This window comes from Purpureocillium takamizusanense, chromosome 6, assembly GCF_022605165.1.
Source record: "Purpureocillium takamizusanense chromosome 6, complete sequence".
Lineage (NCBI taxonomy): Eukaryota > Fungi > Ascomycota > Sordariomycetes > Hypocreales > Ophiocordycipitaceae > Purpureocillium > Purpureocillium takamizusanense.
Genome location: NC_063073.1, coordinates 67011 through 84591, shown reverse-complemented (window position 1 = coordinate 84591; position 17581 = coordinate 67011). Strand labels below are relative to the sequence as shown.

At 57.3% G+C, this 17581-nt stretch overlaps 8 protein-coding genes across 9 annotated transcripts; 4 read left to right on the top strand and 4 right to left on the bottom strand.

Moving 5' to 3' along the window:
• Positions 1-371: 371 nt before the first annotated feature.
• JDV02_006492 (uncharacterized protein) lies at positions 372-2148 on the top strand (the record flags this gene model as incomplete). The annotated part of the gene is made up of 3 exons (XM_047987892.1): positions 372-520; positions 596-1806; positions 1871-2148. 3 exons carry the CDS (start codon positions 372-374, stop codon positions 2146-2148), a joined length of 1638 nt encoding a protein of 545 aa, XP_047843882.1.
• A 656-nt stretch (positions 2149-2804) lies between these two features.
• On the top strand, positions 2805-4273 carry YEY2 (Valine--pyruvate aminotransferase; the record flags this gene model as incomplete). The annotated part of the gene is made up of 2 exons (XM_047987891.1): positions 2805-3275; positions 3359-4273. The coding sequence occupies 2 exons, from the start codon at positions 2805-2807 to the stop codon at positions 4271-4273; spliced, it is 1386 nt and encodes a 461-aa protein (XP_047843881.1).
• cdc27 lies at positions 4096-6036 on the bottom strand. Its single transcript, XM_047987890.1, has 5 exons — positions 5875-6036; positions 5764-5819; positions 5506-5711; positions 4591-5448; positions 4096-4532 (listed from the first exon to the last, which is right to left on the bottom strand). Exons 1-5 carry the CDS (start codon positions 5926-5928, stop codon positions 4363-4365), a joined length of 1344 nt encoding a protein of 447 aa, XP_047843880.1. The 5' UTR covers positions 5929-6036; the 3' UTR covers positions 4096-4362.
• A 205-nt stretch (positions 6037-6241) lies between these two features.
• On the top strand, positions 6242-8459 carry RAD18 (RING-type E3 ubiquitin transferase). The gene is made up of 2 exons (XM_047987889.1): positions 6242-6980; positions 7036-8459. Exons 1-2 carry the CDS (start codon positions 6266-6268, stop codon positions 7860-7862), a joined length of 1542 nt encoding a protein of 513 aa, XP_047843879.1. The 5' UTR covers positions 6242-6265; the 3' UTR covers positions 7863-8459.
• On the bottom strand, positions 7897-9906 carry JDV02_006488 (uncharacterized protein). Its single transcript, XM_047987888.1, has 2 exons — positions 9641-9906; positions 7897-9516 (listed from the first exon to the last, which is right to left on the bottom strand). Exons 1-2 carry the CDS (start codon positions 9688-9690, stop codon positions 8139-8141), a joined length of 1428 nt encoding a protein of 475 aa, XP_047843878.1. The 5' UTR covers positions 9691-9906; the 3' UTR covers positions 7897-8138.
• Positions 9907-10137: 231 nt separating this feature from the next.
• On the bottom strand, positions 10138-13008 carry JDV02_006487 (uncharacterized protein). The gene has a single exon (XM_047987887.1). It carries the CDS (start codon positions 12696-12698, stop codon positions 10374-10376), a length of 2325 nt encoding a protein of 774 aa, XP_047843877.1. The 5' UTR covers positions 12699-13008; the 3' UTR covers positions 10138-10373.
• A 216-nt stretch (positions 13009-13224) lies between these two features.
• On the top strand, positions 13225-14561 carry CWC26 (Pre-mRNA-splicing factor cwc26). Its single transcript, XM_047987886.1, has one exon. It carries the CDS (start codon positions 13511-13513, stop codon positions 14501-14503), a length of 993 nt encoding a protein of 330 aa, XP_047843876.1. The 5' UTR covers positions 13225-13510; the 3' UTR covers positions 14504-14561.
• TFG1 (transcription factor IIF subunit tfg1) lies at positions 14501-17267 on the bottom strand. 2 transcript variants are annotated; one of them, XM_047987884.1, is made up of 3 exons: positions 15608-17267; positions 15072-15546; positions 14501-14983 (listed from the first exon to the last, which is right to left on the bottom strand). In XM_047987884.1, the coding sequence occupies exons 1-3, from the start codon at positions 16931-16933 to the stop codon at positions 14772-14774; spliced, it is 2013 nt and encodes a 670-aa protein (XP_047843874.1). In that variant the 5' UTR covers positions 16934-17267; the 3' UTR covers positions 14501-14771. The 2 variants fall into 2 exon arrangements, with proteins under 2 accessions (XP_047843874.1, XP_047843875.1); XM_047987885.1 differs by having other exon boundaries at positions 14501-15546.
• Between the last annotated feature and the right edge of the window lie 314 nt (positions 17268-17581).

Genomic DNA, 17581 nt, shown 5'->3' with positions numbered 1-17581 from the left:
TACAGGAGGTACCTAGGTACTAACTTAGTATGGAGTCAAGCTGAAGCAAGCTACCTGAGCTTCCCGTCCACTCTGTGGGTCCAGGTCCCTGCCTCCACTGTGTCATTCCATTCCAGGTCCCGCCTGGGGCAGATCAAACGTCGTCGTGGGAATGGGCCGTGACTGACGATGGGTTGTCGCGAGGTGACGTCGTGGTCGCCCGCTTTCTCCCAACAACAACATGGCCTCTGCTTGAGGATTGTCGGATTGTCCAGCCCCAGTCATTTCTTTTGCAGTAGCTTTGCCCACGCCCTGCCCTACAGGCTGTCCTAGCCATCGGATTGGCATCTGTCGCGATGCTGCACCATCCTCCGCAAGGCCGTCCAGTCCGAATGCCTTCCTGGCGGCGGCGGCTGCTGATCGCCAGCTTCCTGGGCATCTGTTGCTCGACATGGCCTGTCGCAAGCGCCGCAAACGGCCACCACCAGGTGCCTCTGAGCAAGGCGTGTCCCAACTACGCCTCGTACGCCGCATATCCGCAGTGAGTCGAGTCGTCCTCCTTGGTCTGCTGGGCTTGTTTGCTCTGCCAACCGCCGCTGACCCAGTCCGAGTCAAGTCGCCCGCTGAGCACCGGCCCCCTCGCTCTTCCCTTCCAGCGACCCGACCCAAGATGTCGGACCTTTCACTCGGACGAAATCGAGAGAGTCATCAAAGATGTGACGTCGAGGATGGTAGACCCCGATCTGGCGCGATTGTTCGAGAACGCTTTCCCGTCCACGACGGACACGACAGTCAAATTTCACACCAACGGCAAGGACACAGCCTTTGTTCGGATGCCAGGCTCGCGCTCGTCTCAAGACGAGGGGGCCTGGCAGGGTCCGCAGTCCTTCATCATCACTGGCGACATCATAGCTGAATGGCTGCGTGACTCGACGAACCAGTTGCGGCCCTACCAACCGCTTGCCAAAAAAGACCCGGCCATTTTCGACCTGCTTCTAGGAGCCATCAATACGCAAGCCGAGTATGTTATCGAGTCTCCGTACTGCAATGCCTTCCAGCCGCCCCCCATCAGCGACCTGCCCATCAGTTCCAATGGCCAGGACGATGTGGTTCACCCGGCGTACGAGCCCAGCGCTGTCTTTGAGTGCAAGTACGAGCTGGACTCACTTGCCCATTTCTTGGCCCTCGCAAACGACTTTTATGACCACACCGCCTCGACCGACTTTCTCAATGATCGGTGGTTCCTAGCCGTCGACACGCTGCTCGAGGTCTTGGAGCAACAGTCGCAACCCACCTTTGACCCCGAGACGGGGCGGTACCGCAGAAACGACTACACATTCCAACGGTCGACCAACACGGGGACGGAGACGCTCAACTTGCAAGGCGTCGGCAACCCACTTAACAGTGGCACTGGGCTTGTCCGGTCAGCTTTTCGCCCCAGCGATGACGCGACCATTCTTGGCTTCTTCATCCCCGCCAACGCCATGATGTCTGTGGAGCTCGGCCGTACCTCTAGGCTGTTGAAGGCGGCAAACAAGGGGCCTCTCGCCGCAAAGCTTGGCAAGTGGAGCGAGAAACTGCGAGCCGGCGTGATGGAGCACGGGGTAGTGAAGCACAAAAAGTACGGCGACGTGTTTGCGTACGAGGTTGACGGGTACGGCTCGTCTATTCTCATGGACGACGCAAACTATCCATCGCTCCTGGCCCTTCCCGTCATGGGCTTCGTCGATGTCAAGGATCCGACGTACCAAAACACGCGGAAAATGTTACTCGACAAGCTCGGCAACCCTTACTATCTGAAGGGCAAAGATTTCAAAGGAATTGGAGGTGCGTATGCCGTCAGGGGCGGAGCTGGCCTCGCCATATTGGTCATGCTGACTGACAGAAACAGGACCGCACATTGGGTTGCGAAATGCGTGGCCGATGAGCCTGCTGATCCAGGCACAAACGTCCAACTCGGACGATGAGATCAAGGAGTGTCTGAGCTATGTGCTGAAGTCGGCCAAACTCGGGTTGGTGCACGAGAGTGTCGACGTCAACTACCTAAGTCAGTATACGCGCAGCTGGTTTGCGTGGGCCAACGGCGTCTTTGCGGTGACGATACTGGATCTGGCGAAGCGAAAACCGCACCTCATTTTTGAACAAGGGGCCGCGCCTTACGAGGTCTAGATGACGAATGCTCACGCACATGTATAGTAGGGAACGTGCGGCCCTGAGAGGTTGGCCAAACCTGATGGATGAAGGAAGTCATTGTCCTGGCCATGAATGCACTCCAGAGTTGCTGTTGTACGCATCATTGTCGTCTTACATACCACCGCCACCCCGCCTAATGTAACGCCCCCATCTGCCATCATGTAACTTAACTTACTTCATACTTCGAATGCATGGCCATACGGCCCAACACGCCCACCTTTCTAAAACTCTTCCGGCTTCGTTTCGACAGAATCTTGGCCGAAGCTGAGAGACATGCCCACTTACCGCCCGTCGATCCCCACCATGGTGGCTGGCTGTCTGTCTCTCCGCTTGTCGGCATCGATTGCCCCGCCACAAGCGTGGCCCCTCCCTTCGCCGTGAATAGTAGTACAAGCTCCTTGACCATCTGATCTGACACATGAGGCAGACATTGGCGACACCTGGATTCGGCGCATCATCTCACCAAGGCGATTGGTCTGAACGACGAGTGATACGCTGGAAGCAAAGACACTGACATGCAAGCCCACCGCCCGTTCTGCGAAACGCGCCCTTTATAGCTAGCATACAAGTCGTTTTGACTCTCTTTGCGCGCGTACCTCACTCACTCTCTCCTCTCCTCACACACACTCACCATGTCCCGGCCGAACAAGCCAGTCAATCTCATGCGCGGCTGGCCTTCGCCAGATGTGCTACCCGCGAGCCTCCTGGCAGCTTCTTGCCAGCGCGTCCTCTCGGACAAGGCCCAGTACACCCCGATCCTCCAGTACGGTGCCGACCCGGGCTATGAGCCGCTGCGCGAGGGCCTCGCCCGATGGCTGGGCCGACACTACCGCGTCCAGCCGGACCCGCGACGCATATGCATCACCGGCGGCGCCAGCCAGAGCCTTGCCTGCATCCTCCAGAGCTTCACCGACCCGGCCTACACGCGCGCCGTCTGGGTCATTGCCCCCTGCTACTACCTGGCCTGCGGCATCTTTGCCGATTCGGGATTGAACGGCAAGCTGCGGGCCGTGCCCGAGGACGACGAGGGCGTTGATCTCGAGGCTCTCGAGAGGGCGATCCGGCAGGTGGACGACGAGGCCGGCAGCAGGCCTGAGACGCAGGTTTGTCCCATGCTGTCCTGTCCCAGAGCTGTTCACTACTCGAACAAACCCTTGTCGGCTGACCCGCGATGTATTTCGTACAGACGTTCAAGGAGCCCGGGTCCCATCGAAAGCTGTACAGACACATCATATACACGGTCCCAACGTGCTCCAACCCCTCCGGAAAGACCATGTCACGCCGCCGCCGCGAAGCCCTTGTCCATTTGGCGAGGGAGCGCGACGCCCTCATCGTCTGTGATGACGTCTACGACTTCCTGCAGTGGCCCCTCGAGGGCGCACCCACCCCGGAGCGGCCACCAGAGCTGCGGATCCCTCGCCTGTGCGACATCGACCTGGCCATCGGACCTGCCGCAAACGACCCGCAGGGTTTCGGGCATGCCGTGAGCAACGGGTCCTTTAGCAAAATCTCGGGCCCTGGAGTGAGGACCGGCTGGGTCGAGGCGTCCCCGGCCTTCGTCAACGGGCTCAGCAAGACGGCCTCTACGATGTCTGGCGGAGCTCCCAGCCAGCTCTGCGCTGGTATCCTGAGCGACATGGTCCACCATGGGGACCTAGAAAATCATATTGAGACTACAGTCCGGCCGTCGCTGCAGCGGCGGCATAGGCTTATGATGGACGCCATTCGCGAGTTCCTCGTTCCCCTGGGCGTCCAGACGCGACAGAGCAGCCTCAGCGGGAGCCAGATTTACGGAGGCTACTTCATCTGGCTGACGCTTCCACCTGAGCATCCCTTCTCCTCGAGTTCGATAGCGGAGGTTGCCATGGAGGAGGAGAACCTCGCCGTTGGCCACGGCAACATGTTTGAAGTGCTTGGAGACGAGGGTGGTGCAAGATTTGATAAGTATATACGGCTATGCTTCGCATGGGAGCCCGAAGAGAGCCTCGTTGAAGGCGTTCAAAGGCTGGCCAGACTCCTCGGGCGAATGCAGGACAACGTGGAACTGTACCGAGCGCGGTCGAGTAGCGCGCAGGCGCCCGAACCAGACTCCTTTAAATGATACTACGACGGGTTGCGTGGGCTGCTCGTCATCTCGTACTCCCCCGCGCAAGGATCAGGCATGCGTGCTGGCCACACTGGAATGTTTGCCTACTTTTTGGAGAAAAACGACATGATGTTGCCCTGTCCGCTTTTGCCAGTAGGTTTCTTCGCCTTTGGGTTCGATGATGACGGAGTGGGTGTAGGGGCAGCCTTCTTGGCTGGTGGCTGAGCCACTTCATCCTCCGAGAAGGATTCCCAGCCCGGTTCTTGAATTGTTACTGCGGGACAGTGTCAGCGAAGGTGATTGGCAGTGTAATACGCTCCAAAGAAACCTACCCATATATCCTTGATCGTCCAGTATGCGCTTCTTCTTCATTATGCGACGTTTGCCCCGGCGTCGCCCATCTCCTGTGCTTGATACAACCTCGGCTGGCTCTTTGTCCTCGGGCTTATCTTGGGCCGGCGGCTCAGCAACAGTCTGCGTGTCAGGGTCCACAGCGTCCTGCATCTCTTCGTCACTCTGTTCATTGCTCCCATCCTTTTCCTCGTCTTCGTCCTCCTCCTCGTCCTCTTCCATCATACGCTTCAGTTCCTCCTCCCGTTCCTTTCTTGTCCTTCTAACAGCTGCTGCATCTGTGGATGTCTCCTTCGAGGCGATAATATCAGCATCGTCAGCCTCTCCATCGTCAGACAGAGCCATAGCAGAGTCGTCATCCTTTTCAGGGGCCGTCTTTGGCTTGCTGGGCGGTCTTGAAGCCGCTTTAGCAAAGGACTGCATGATACCCCCCGGCCCTCCGCGCTTGGACGTGGACACGGATTTCTTGCTGGAGCTCGACGATGGTGTAGGGTTCTTGGGCGCAGCGTCGGAGGGCTCCTTTTTTAATTTGGAAGGCGGGTCTTGCGTTGCCTTTGGCGGGGATGGGTTTGTCGGCGCCAGCTTCTGCACGGACTCGGCCTTAATTGGCTTCTGCGCTGCGGGAGCCAAGGTCTCTGGGCGTCCATCTCGAGTGCGCTTGCGAAGGTTTGGATTCAGAACTATCCCGAACTTCTGTGCCGCAGTGGCAGGGTCTTTCTCCTGAGGATATTCTGATATAGACTTGACAGCGTCGGTGAGTGAACTGCGGTCAGATATTGAGTGAGGGGCAAGACTATATATGTGAATTGCCGTCACCTCTTGATATGTGGACAGGGCATCTACGGGCATTGTCAGCGCACGCTTTAGCAAGTGACTGGATATGAGTTGATACAAACCTCGAAGGTTCCCCTCGCTGACAAGTGTGAGAGTCGAAGTTGGTATGTCATCAGAGAACGGGTCAGGCTCGGGCATAGAACTGGTCAACCCAACATCATTGTCGCCTTGCCGAGGTTTTGAGTGTTTGACACCAAAAATAAGATAGGTTGCATGGACCGAGTCTGGTCGCTGGGCGTTTTGGTACTGATAGAAGTCATAGAGCATGCTGCAGCCCGACAGTCAGCGCAGCTAGAAAGGTCAAGTCAACGAATTCATACCCTTTTGCAGTGTTCACATGAACGTCGAGGGCCCTGCTCAGTAGGCGGTATGTGATCTAAGTTTCAGCGACGTTAGAGACCAGTCTACTTAAGACGCGCACTGTCACGTACCGAACGCTGCTCGCTGAGCAAGCGATCTGCAAGAAACTTTTGGTGTTCGTCCATCCTAGCGGTAGAACTGTTGCGAAGCAATCGAGGACCGTGCCCGCCGTCGCTAGATCGATCGTTGCCAACGATCTACTGTGTGAGGGTGGACGTGACCCAGTAGAATGGACAGCGTCGGGGAACTTCCTAAAGCTGGCCGCGAGACGCGTTGAACGGGTGACGCGACATCACGTGCCCCTTCACCTTACAGCCACCCCGTTTTCTACATTGCCTTGATAGAGCGGCACCAAGCCCGACAAGAGGCACGGAGACACCGCTTTAAACGCAACTCTGCCTTTATCGATACGCCAGCGAAGGTCTCCATCCTCTATCCCGTTGACGCGTGCAGGCGCGAAGGATGCAGCGCCGTGGTGGGTCAATCGCCGCTCACTGCATGGTCCCGTTGCGCAGGAAGGGAATCATCGTCGCAAAGCCTCCGCTCCATCGATGGAGTAGCTGCCACCGAGGCAGCACAACTACCCTTATAGTCGTTGGCTTCGTATCTCTTGCGCGCACTTACATCACCACTAAGAATCCCAACGTCGAAGCAATGCCCGGCGACGACGTGCCGGACTCGACAGATTGGCTTTCCACGCCCTTGTCCGGGCTTGCCTCTGTCGAGGCCGCGATTCGGTGTCAGGTATGCAAGGACTTTTACAAGACGCCCATGATAACGTCGTGCTCCCACACGTTCTGCTCTCTTTGCATCAGGAGGGCGTTGTCCAACGACGGTAAATGTCCCTTGTGCCGGGCTCCGGAACAGGAGCTCAAGCTTCGATGCAACTGGTCCGTGGAGGAGGCCGCCGAGGCGTTTTCGAGAGCCAGAGAGGCGATTTTGGGTTTCGCGAGAAGTATACCGTCGAGGGAACGTTCGCCGAAGAGGAAGGCCGACGATCAAGCATCTCCTGCGACGCACGATCTTCCCGAGCCCAAGAGGATACGAACTTCCGCGCGCCTGAACAAGAACCGCACCGATCATGTAACAGTGGCTCCACAAGCGAGCAACGACGCACCGGAGGAGGTAATACAAGCATCAGACGACGAGGACGAGGACGAATATATCCCCGATGATCGTAAGTGCTCAAGAGTCGTTCAGCCCGAGGGCGGCCTGCTCACACCGTTCCGCAGCCGACGGCTTGGTTCCCTGCCCAGTGTGCGACAAGAAGATGAAGGCTTGGCAGGTATTCCAACACCTCGAGACCTGCCCTGGGCCATCACCAGTCGCGACAAATAGCAGTAGTCTATCATCCTTTGGTCATCGTCCCCAACGACAACACAAAGCCATTGAGCGTCTGCCTGCGCTGAACTACTCCATGCTTAAGGAAAATGCACTGCGGAAGAAAATGAATGAGCTGGGACTATCAAGCCAAGGGCCCCGGATATTGCTGGAGAAGCGCCATAGGGAATGGCTGACATTGTGGAACGCCAATTGTGACGCTGCCCATCCTAAAAAGCGTTCCGAGCTGCTTCAAGACATGGAGATATGGGAACGGACGCAAGGTGGCCGTGCACCTACGAGCAGCAAAGCCTTGCAGGCCGCTGCGGCCATCAAGGACAAGGACTTTGACGGTGCTGCCTGGGCTGCCAAACACGACTCCTCATTCAAAGACCTGATTGCCAGCGCGAGGAAAAGTCGAGCTGGGGCTACGAAGGCGCACGATGATGACGAGCCGCCGGACAAGGCGATGAGCATACGTACGGAAAGCCCCGAACAAAGAGTGCCGGTCTACCAGGAAGGTCAAAACACGGCGAGTCTAGCGGACAAGCTTCAGGACCCAAGGTTTGCCGATGCGCCATCACAATCCGAGTTCAAAGGACCTCCTAACGGCAATGATGTCATACATCAAGGTAATTCAGAGTCTCATCACAATGCGAAAGTTGCGGGGGTCTCATCTCCCTCTCTTGGGACCGTTGCTGCTCCGGAAAGTCGTCGGCACGATCTCGGCGCTGTTTGATCATAAAGCATACAAAGCATTCTATATTATAGCAACGACGGCTTCATCTTCTGGTACACGGTGGATAGAGGGGAAAGAAGAGCGACTCTGCACAGTGGTTCTAAGCACAAATTTCCTTTTGCTATGATCTCCATGCAATTATCACAGCTTAGCCTACTCCGTACATACATCCGTAATGAAGGCGGAGCTCGCTTGACGGCCGAACCCAAACGAAGTTGGCCAGGTTTCCTATTTCTGCGCTGCGATACTGGCCGAATATGTGCACGAGACCCTTCTTTATATGGCTTCGGCGCTTGCCTGCGGTCTCTCTTTAAGACTCTCCTCACTGGCCGAACCCCCCAAGGAAAGGTTGCCGATTCCAGTTTCAGACGTCGGAGTCGGCGATTTTTGCCTGTCTGGCAAAGCTTCCTGATCTGGCACCCGAGGCAGGCTGTTCAGCTGCTTCAGTACTTGCTCTGCCTCAGCGGCGGACTTCTTCTCTGCCTCTCTGCGTTGGTCTGCCAGTGTTGCGTTCCTCGCCTCCTGTTCCAAGGCCTCCAGTTGCTGATCAATCTCACTCTCGTCTATCACAGTCCCGGTCGCGTCGGCAAGGATGGCAGCCACCTCGTCCGTGTCGTTCATCTGCTCCCGAAGACGATCCACAACGCCGTCGACTCGTTCGGTGCCACCGACCTGGGAGTTGAGGCTCTGGAGTACGCCCGCGGAAGACTCCATCACCTTCACCAGCTGCACTTGGTCTGACGCTTGCTCAATCTTCGCCGCCACTTCTTCGAGCTGGTTCAAAGTTGTGTAGCGTTGAGCAAGCGAGGACTCGGCAATCTTCTTGGACTTGAGAGCCGCCAGTGCAGTCACCCGATTGTTGCGGGAGACTGCAGTCTTGGCCTCCCTACCCAGCTCGTCGATGCGAGCGTTGAGAAGCTCGGTCTGATGTTTGAGACTCGCTGTGAGTTCCTTGATGGACGCAATGGCCGAGTCCTCCTCCGTGATGCCTCTTAGCTCATTGGATGTTCCGCGAATCCGGATGGTACGACCGTCGTATTCGATCATGTTTCTATCTCTAGTCAAGGAAGTGAGTAGCACTTCGAAGTCGGTATCCGACAGTCGTACATGGCTTCCCAAAAGGGCCGTGCCAAAGTCGCGCTGAAACTGCGCTTTTGTAAAGATTCGATCAAACTTTGAGGGCCTATCCGCCATTCTATGTGCTAATTCGGCCGCTGCCGCGTCCACGTTCTGCACTATAACGTATCGGCCCTTTGGCAGTCGATCCTCGCCTCGCGCGGAGTCTACGACACCGAGCTGGCGCAGCGTCCAGCCGAGCGCATTCCACGGGAGCTCGGCCCAGGAGCGAGCGCCGATGCTGTGCTTCGATTGTAGAAATTCTTGTACCGGCAGTAGATCTTTGTTGGCAATGGCTTCGCGAACGGCGGTGGCGAGGGCTAGGGGCTGCCCGAACTGCCTGCTCTCTAACGAGCGCAGCAACGAGTCGTCGAGCTGTAGAACAAGGGGGCTTGAACCGGTAATATAGCGGGACAGGAGTCCGCTCGAAGCAAGGCTTGCGATGGCGCCACGCCAAGCCGAGACGTTGGCACGATAGCCATCGGGATTCAAGGTTCTCTGTGGGCGGAAGTCTGAGTAGAGCGCCGGTAGCCGAGCTCTGAGGCCGAGTTGTAAGCATGTTTATCTTTTTATTTTCTTTGAAAAAATATTACATGAATGAAGATTAAAATAAAAGGCCATCGCGTGATGCGTGCGCACATCGGGAGAAGTGTGCCACCTACTTCCGAAAGTTGGCGTCGTGTTGCACCAGGTAGTCGGCGAGTTCACCCATGTTGCGCCAGCGACCGAGGCGAGGTGGTCGATTCGGTGTCGCACGCGTGGGCGACGCAAACGCGTCTAGCTCTCTGTCGGGGTCGTCGCCGCTGGGAAGGAGAGGTGAATGCGCCGACCTTGGAGATAGACGAGAATGCGACGATACGCGATTGCGAGAATAGGCAACGCGTCGTGGGCTTCGTAAAAGGCGGCGGATGGAGGCAGGTGAATGAGTTGAAAGCGCGGGCCGGGCCAGGTCATGGAGACAGACCTACGGACGGGCTTTATCTAATCGCCCCCAGAGGAGAGAGAGACGTCATGGCCGCCCCAGCAGACCACCTTACCTGCTAGGCAGGCGAGACGCACTGCAACCACCAGCCAGCTCTGGTGCTGATGATGCAGTGGCAGCCTATACGCATTCGAAAGCAAATACATCCCATCACGATATTTTGCAATCAAGGTCAATGGCCTTGACATTATTATTGCGGCGCGAAGGCCCCAAGGGTTCTGCGATGCGCTTCTGGGCCTGCACAGTTCCGAGGCACCATGGAAGTCATTCCATTTTGTCTGCCCACATCGCATATCTCTTCTCTCTACTGCCCCCCGTCCCGTCTCTAAAATGCGCAGCCACCACCGTCACCTAGTCTATAGAGAAAATATCATAGCCGCCAGGAATGTCCGGGTACACAGCGAAGTATATAATCAGGCGAAGCCTTCGGAGGCTGCCGGCGCCAACGAGTCTTCGTCTCGCGCTCCCCCGTGAAGCGGCGCCGTCTCCAGCACTCCCGCCCGAGCCGTCACGCTTGCCCGGCGAGCGCGCATGTCCGTCAAGGCTTCGCTCTCCTCGTCAACCTCGTCCTCTTCTGCCTCGTCCCCGGTCTCGTTCCTCGCGGCGTCTCCCCACGACGGTAATTTCTCCGCCAGCTCGTGCTCCAGGGAGGCCATGTACTCCATGGCGCTCCCGAACGCGCTGATGCCACGCTTGTGCGGAAGCAGACTGTATGTCCTCTGCGCGTCGGCTAAGCACCTCTCCGCGGGAATGTACTTGGCCTGTTGGCACCAAGCATCCGCGGCTAGGACACTCCAGGCAGCCGACTTGCGGTGACGGCTACCCCAGCCGAAGCTGCCAAGGCCCGCCCTGGAGGCGTAGCATACGGCTAACCGCTCCTTGAATAGGGCATCCGCCACTCGACCGAGCATCTTGGACTCGAGCAATCGAAGACCCCACCTCCCGGCGTCGTCAATGTGCGAGCCGCCTCGAAGGCGTAAAAGCTCAAGTCCCAGGGCCAGGGATCGCGTCGCTCCGTACGGCGCGCTGCATCGAGTTCCGTATGAGTAAAAGGCTGACTCGAGCATCTGATCTATCGTTTCCGACCGGCTCTTGGAACTCAGATTTTGCGGCATCAGCAACAGACTAATGGCCGCCATCTCGTTGGCCGCCGCGTGGTACTTCCAAGCCTTGGACTCGCTAAAGTCCGATCGCAACAGGTCGTATGTGGAGTGAGCCAACTTCCAGTCGCGGAGCATGAAGGCGTAGTCTGCGAGCTTCCTCATGATGCTCTCAGGTGTGTCTGCTCGATAAAATCCTGACATGTCATAATTGTCTTTTGTACTGCCGCCAGCGCCCAACGACGACCGAGAGCCGCCTCCAAAGCCGGCCCATTTCCGTGACAGGTTGATGAACCTTCCAGTAATACCTCTGCGCCGAGATGCCACTTGGTCGTTCCAAATGGAGACGTGTCGCTCCATCGTCGGAATAATGGACTGCGTCACCATCTCCCTGACAAAGGTGCGGATGGCTGTGGCATCCGACTCAAATATGTAGCGGGTAGGATCCGCGAACTCTTCCTCGCTGTCACATCGGCGCAGCTCGGCCAGTTCTTCGCCCGCCGACATCCAGTCACTCCGTGGGAGCGGAATGCTATCGTCATCCGTCTCCGCGCTTTGACTGCACCGTAGACGAAGCAGGTGGCAGTGCAAGCCCAAGTGTCGCTTCATCTGCTCGAAAAGCGCTATGGATCTGCTGATGTCGTCATTCTCTTCATCATGAACCAGCACGTAGTACCTGAGGTATTCGCTGTCCACCCACGGCGGGAGTTTATGATCCCCCTGGTTGGTGTCGGCGTACAAGCTTCTGAGCTCCTCTATCGGAGCCTCGTTCCTGGAGCTGATGGCTATAATGCATGCCACTGGGTGTGAGAACGTTTCGTGAGGCGTAATAGGTAGCGCAGAAAGCAGTCGCCGCATGTACAGGGCATAATAAGGAGACGCCGTCTCTAGTTGTTGTCCCGGTCTCGCAATAGGTCCTTGGTGTGGTTGTCCAAGTGAAGATTCTTCAGCATATGATAGATGCCGCTCGACCACTGCCTCCACATCTGCGAGAGTTTTGCGGTCTCGGGAGGTGCTTTCCTGGATGTCGTTTGCACCACCAACCCCTGACAGCCTGGGTTGCTTCGCCCCCAAGATGGAGGGATCCGGATGCCCGACACCGTCTCCAAACTTGGTGAACCGAACCGAAAAGTCCTCGAAGGCCCGACTCATGCCGTTGCTGTCTCTTACGGTAACTTTGCCCTGGATTCTCTCTCCAAACGGCCGCAACAGTTCCCACAGACCACTCCGGCAGCCCTTCTCGCCCATGAGCGCCTCTGTGTCTTCGGACGCGTAAACAGCCACATGGGGGACAAAGGACTGGAGAATGAGGTTGAGGGGCTCGCCAGGATTGTCGGCAGAGTTGTCGGCAAATGTCCGACTCGACGACGGCTCGAAGACGGCACCAGATAGGGTGCGTGACGGCGAGCCGCGACCAGCCGGAGACATCGGGCGCGATCCTGGGGGTGAGAGTGTCGATGCATATAGAGACGCGGCGGAAGGGTTTGATCTCCGGTACGTCAGGTTTGATTCGGACCGCGACAAGGGAAGCTCAGACTCCATGGCTGAGGTCGAGTGTCGCGCCATAGGCAGCTTCATGGCCACAGCGAGCGCTTGAATCGGTTCCGGCGGCGACTCATCTTGGCCAGACGCTGGCATGAAGACGGATAGGCGAGTGCACCGAGGTCGCGATTCGTGTTGTTCGATCGCTTCTTTCTTCGCGGCAGCGGCGGCGGCGGCGGTGGAACAAGATCACGGGCGGTCGATGGTCGAAGCGGGCTCCGCATGATCCAGCCGAGGTGTCTTATTAGTCTCTGGACAGCACGGGGAAGAGACGCAGTTTCATTCGAGTCGGCAGTTATTGCCTAGTAAGAATGCGAGTCGCATGAGGTACCTATGGTGGAAGACGCAGCCGACACTGATGTTGGCGTAGCTACGGCATGGGCAAAGAAGACGTAAGACGGCTGATGTGAAAGCAAGCTCGATCCCATCCATGGGCCACCGTACTAAGCTATTAGGGAACCCACCTACGAAATCACTCAGTAGGACAGCCCGGTTGGTCGTTCTCGGTCCGCTGCTCACATTCCTGTAGCGGGGGAACGGGGCCGCGGAGGGACAGCTTTCTGCGCGCCCAGCAACTGAGCGCGCTCGTTTAAGTGCATCCCCCAATGCATACGAAGCAGGTCCCTGCTCGATACCGCCAACGTGTGACGCTGGGGTCCAGAGGTGGCACAACACTTATTAGAAAGGTCCCTTTCTTTCACTTACGCCCAAGATTTACCGTTGTTCACGCATACTACATTCCGCCCTTCGCGTGAGCGTCACATCACTGTCTGCGAGCCTGAACGACGACTTGTGCATTTCTGCCCCAGCCACCATTTCTATCCTGTGCAAGCCCAGCGTTTTGTTTCTTCCAGTTCGCGATCCCAACTTCTCGACGGCGCCCGTGTTCCCCAATTCCTCGGCCGAACATGCCGGCAGATCTTTCAAACTATCTAGCATCTCGCTATCTCGTCGCCGACCCGAAATCATCCTCCAAGAAACGCAAGCGAAAGCATGCTCCGCCGTCCGGGCTACTCATTACCGACGATGACGACGCGACATGGGCCAGCGCTGGCAAGCAGCAAGCAGACGACGACGAGGACGGCCCGGTAACCGTCGCCGGATCCACCGCAGAGTTTCGCAAGGCCAAAAAAAGCGGCTGGAAAGTGGTCGGCGGACCCAAGGACGCCGCTGGGTCGTCCAACGATGACACAGCTGCAGCAGATGCCATTCTCGCCGCCGTCGCCGCGGAGAACGCGGCCAAGGGGGACGACGACGAGGCACCGGTAGTCGAGGGGGGCGAACCGGCTGTCAAAATGAGCGACGGAACACACGCTGGATTGCAGACTGCCGCTGCCGTGTCGGCCCAGCTCAAGAGACGGCAGCGAGAGGAAAACGAAGAATTCGAGAGGCATCGCAAGCACGCAAGAGAAGAAGAGACGGTCTACCGTGATGCCACGGGTAGGAGGATAGACATCTCCATGAAAAGAGCCGAGGCCCGGCGAGCTTTGCTCGAGGCCGAGCGCAAGGAGGCCGAGGCCAAGGAAGCGTTGAAGGGGCATGTTCAGCTCGAGGAAGCCCGCCATCGGAGAGAGCTGCTCGAGGATGCGAAAGTCATGTCCTTTGCCAGGACGGCAGAAGACGAGGATATGAACCGAGAACTAAAGGAAAGGGAACGATGGAATGACCCAATGGCGCAGTTCATGAGTGAAAGAAGAGCAGCCCCAGGTGCCCGAGGCAAGTCGTCCAAAAAGCGCCCGGTCTACTCTGGCGCCCCTCCGCCCAATCGTTTCGGCATCAAGCCAGGCTATCGGTGGGATGGTGTCGATCGGGGTAACGGTTTCGAAGCAGAGCGATTCAAGGCCATCAACAGACGGGAGAGGAATAAGGATCTCCAGTATTCTTGGCAAATGGACGAGTAGGAGGCTCATGGCGTTTATTTAAATGATACCCAAAAATATATCTTACGTCTAGTCATTCAGTGCTTTCCTAGCTGAATCACTCGCACACAGCCATTTGAAGGTGACGTTCTAAGTCATTATTTATCCGCCTATGTATGCGCAACCGGGAGCCCGCAATCCCCGATAATGCCGCAAACAGCTGGCCGCTCATTCCGCGAATATCTCCAAATGCCCCATGGCGACGTCGTCCAGCGGCTGATGCCATGTGTAGATAGACAGGACACCGCTCTCACTTCCGACGGCGCAAGCGCTTGTCCGGTCCGTAGTCGCAGAGTTGCTTGACCAGATGAATCCACTCCGTCTTGGGCATCTGACCAGGTTTATCACCCACACGGCCCTGGAAAGGTTTGATGAGATCCCCGATAGCAATACCCTCGGGCGGAATCTTCTCCAATATCTCCCAAGACTCGATTGCTCCGCCGGCCTGTGAGGAGGGAGATGCTGCAGCTGTCGTTAGCCCATCTTCGTCGAAAAGGGGCATCACGCCTGTCTGATGTCACGAGGGTTGCGAAATATTGTATCAACTTACCACCAGGCGCAGGATTGGGGCTGCCCGCCCTAGAGACTGCTGGCGTCCCTTTGCCGTTGCTGCCCACAACCTTGATCTTCTTTCGTGGGCCGGCACCATCAGACATTTCGCCAGCTGTCGCCTCACCGTCACTGCCCGAGCCTGCCCCTCCAGCCTTAGGACGACGGACTGCGGTGCCCTGTGGCAATGGTGTGCCGGCACGGCTGCCCGGCGCCGTAGTACCAGACTTCTTCATCTTCTTCCGAGATGATTCATTTCCGCTGGATTCGGACAGAGCGGGGGATCCTGCCCGCTTCAGGGACTTTGTTTTCTTGACAAGGTCACCCTGTTTCTGCTTGCCTTGCGGCGTCAGCGTGCCTTTTGGGGTACCACCCTTGGCCTTGTCCTTGGCTTCGGCATGGCCCTCTTTCCCTTCACCCTCTTTCTTTTCGTCATCTTTGGCCTCTTCGTCTTCCTCGTCGCTAGAGTCATCAGACTGCAGGCAATTAGGCAATTAGCGACCACGCTGCATGGCTGAAGGAGTTGGGGAAACGTACGGAGCTGCTCCAGGGATTCTCTTCCGAGTCGTCACTCTGGTAAATCTCTTCGCGGTCCCTCTTTATAAGAGCTTTCTTTGTGGACTTTCCGTATTTTTGCCGCTCCAGCTCCTCCCTCAACTGCTCGTGGAGCTCTTTGTCGACTTCTTGTTCATCACCATCACCAAATAGGTTCGCACCAAGTTGTTCACGGCGGATCCGCTCTCTTGACTCTTTCGTGTCCTCGTCGTCATTGCGATCCACATAAGTCGCCTCGTCATCATCCTGGAATTCATCGCCAGAGACATCGAGCTCGTCGTGATCCATTTTTTCCAGCCTCGATGCGGCCTTGAAGGTGGCGCTCTCGGTCTTCACCATCTGACCACGGCCATACAGTAGTCGACGAGTGGCTTCCAAGTCGCTTTGGCCCGCTTTCTTCTCTTCATCCTTCATCACCCAACGCCCCACGTCAACCTTTCGGTTCATGAAGGCCTCGGCCTGATCAATGGTGAAGGGCTGAAAGGGTGGCTTTGAGTTGAACTTGTACCACTTCTCTAGAGGCACCATACGAAAGACGGACTTGTCGATCATGAAGGCGACGTTGGCCCGAGAGAGAGCGGCGACGTAGCTGCCGACCCACACGTTCTTACCGTCTGCATCCTCCAGATGCCAGGGCAGTGCCTCCTCGTAGCGTAAGTCAGCCTCTTTTTTGGCAGCGTCCGATTTGGGAGCCCTGTTGAACATGGTCTTCTCTTCCTTTTGCTTCTTGGGCCTCTGGGGCTTATTTTCTTTGACGACGGGCGCAATCTTGGCCTGATCAATGGCGCGTTGCGCCTCTCTCTCGGCCTTTATCTGCGCCAATCTCTCCCGTTCCTTCTCATCAACTGGAGTCGGCTCGGGTACTTCTTCCTTGATGGCCCTCCCCGGTGGTGGCTGTCTAGCATCCCGTCGGTGCAAGGTGACCGGTCGAGTGAAAGCGTCCTGGTCTGTTGGGTCGACGGATTTGTCGGTAATTTTCGATTGGGAAAACTTCATGAGATGGTAGCGGACACCTTCGAGCAGAGCCTTTTTGGTCGTCATGATTGGGATGTCGCTGTATTGATACTGAGGGGGGGGCTCTGACCAGCCACCATACTGCTTGCGTAGTTCCTCTATGGTGGGCTTGGCGCCGTTTGGCTTGGCCGCCTGGGAAGAGGCACCGGCGGAGGGATTCTGGCCGGCATTTGCTGGAGGCTTTCTTGCGACGAGCGGGTTCGCCGGCCGCGGCTTCCTGCGCATGGGACGCAGAGGATTCGGTTTTGGGGCTCGGGGCGGGCCATTTCGGCCACCTGGTGGAGGGGCGCTCATCGCGAAGGGCGCTGTGGTGCTGACCAGGACAAGTCGCGACGACACGGACGGCGCGAGGCGCGTCGATGGCTGTGGAAGACCGCGGCTCCTGAGTAGGGACGCGTGAGCCTCTCCGTGCTGCTCGGCAGCCTGCCTGTGGACGGCCGCTGGGCGCAATGGGCCGTGACAATATGGCTGGTGCTTGTCTGCGTATCGCGCCTGAGAGTCGGTCAAAGCTCGACGTGAGCCTATTCTGGGCCAGCACAATCGAAGCGCCGGTTCGCACACGCGAAAAAATGAAGTTTGGTCGTCGATGGAGAGGACGCAACCATGGATGCAGGACGTAAGAATCGAGAGCAAGAATGACGAGGTGAATAACAGGTGAGCGGAGCCTGGCCTGGCCAGAGCTCCCACTGCCTGGAGCCCACCCTGTTGCATGCTATGGCCAATCAGCGCAGAGGCGGGGAACAATTGAGTGCGCGGGTCTGCAAAGTATATTGTACCTGAGGCTGGCCAGCGGGTGGTTCTTCCAGCTTCACCAAAGGTACATAGGTAGCCCAGGCAGGTCGGCGTGTCTACCAAAGTACACAGTACCTAAGGTTGTGAAGGAAAGCCCTTGAAGGCGGCCCCACCTGTGCTTGAAAGTTTGGGATCCCCCAAACATACAAC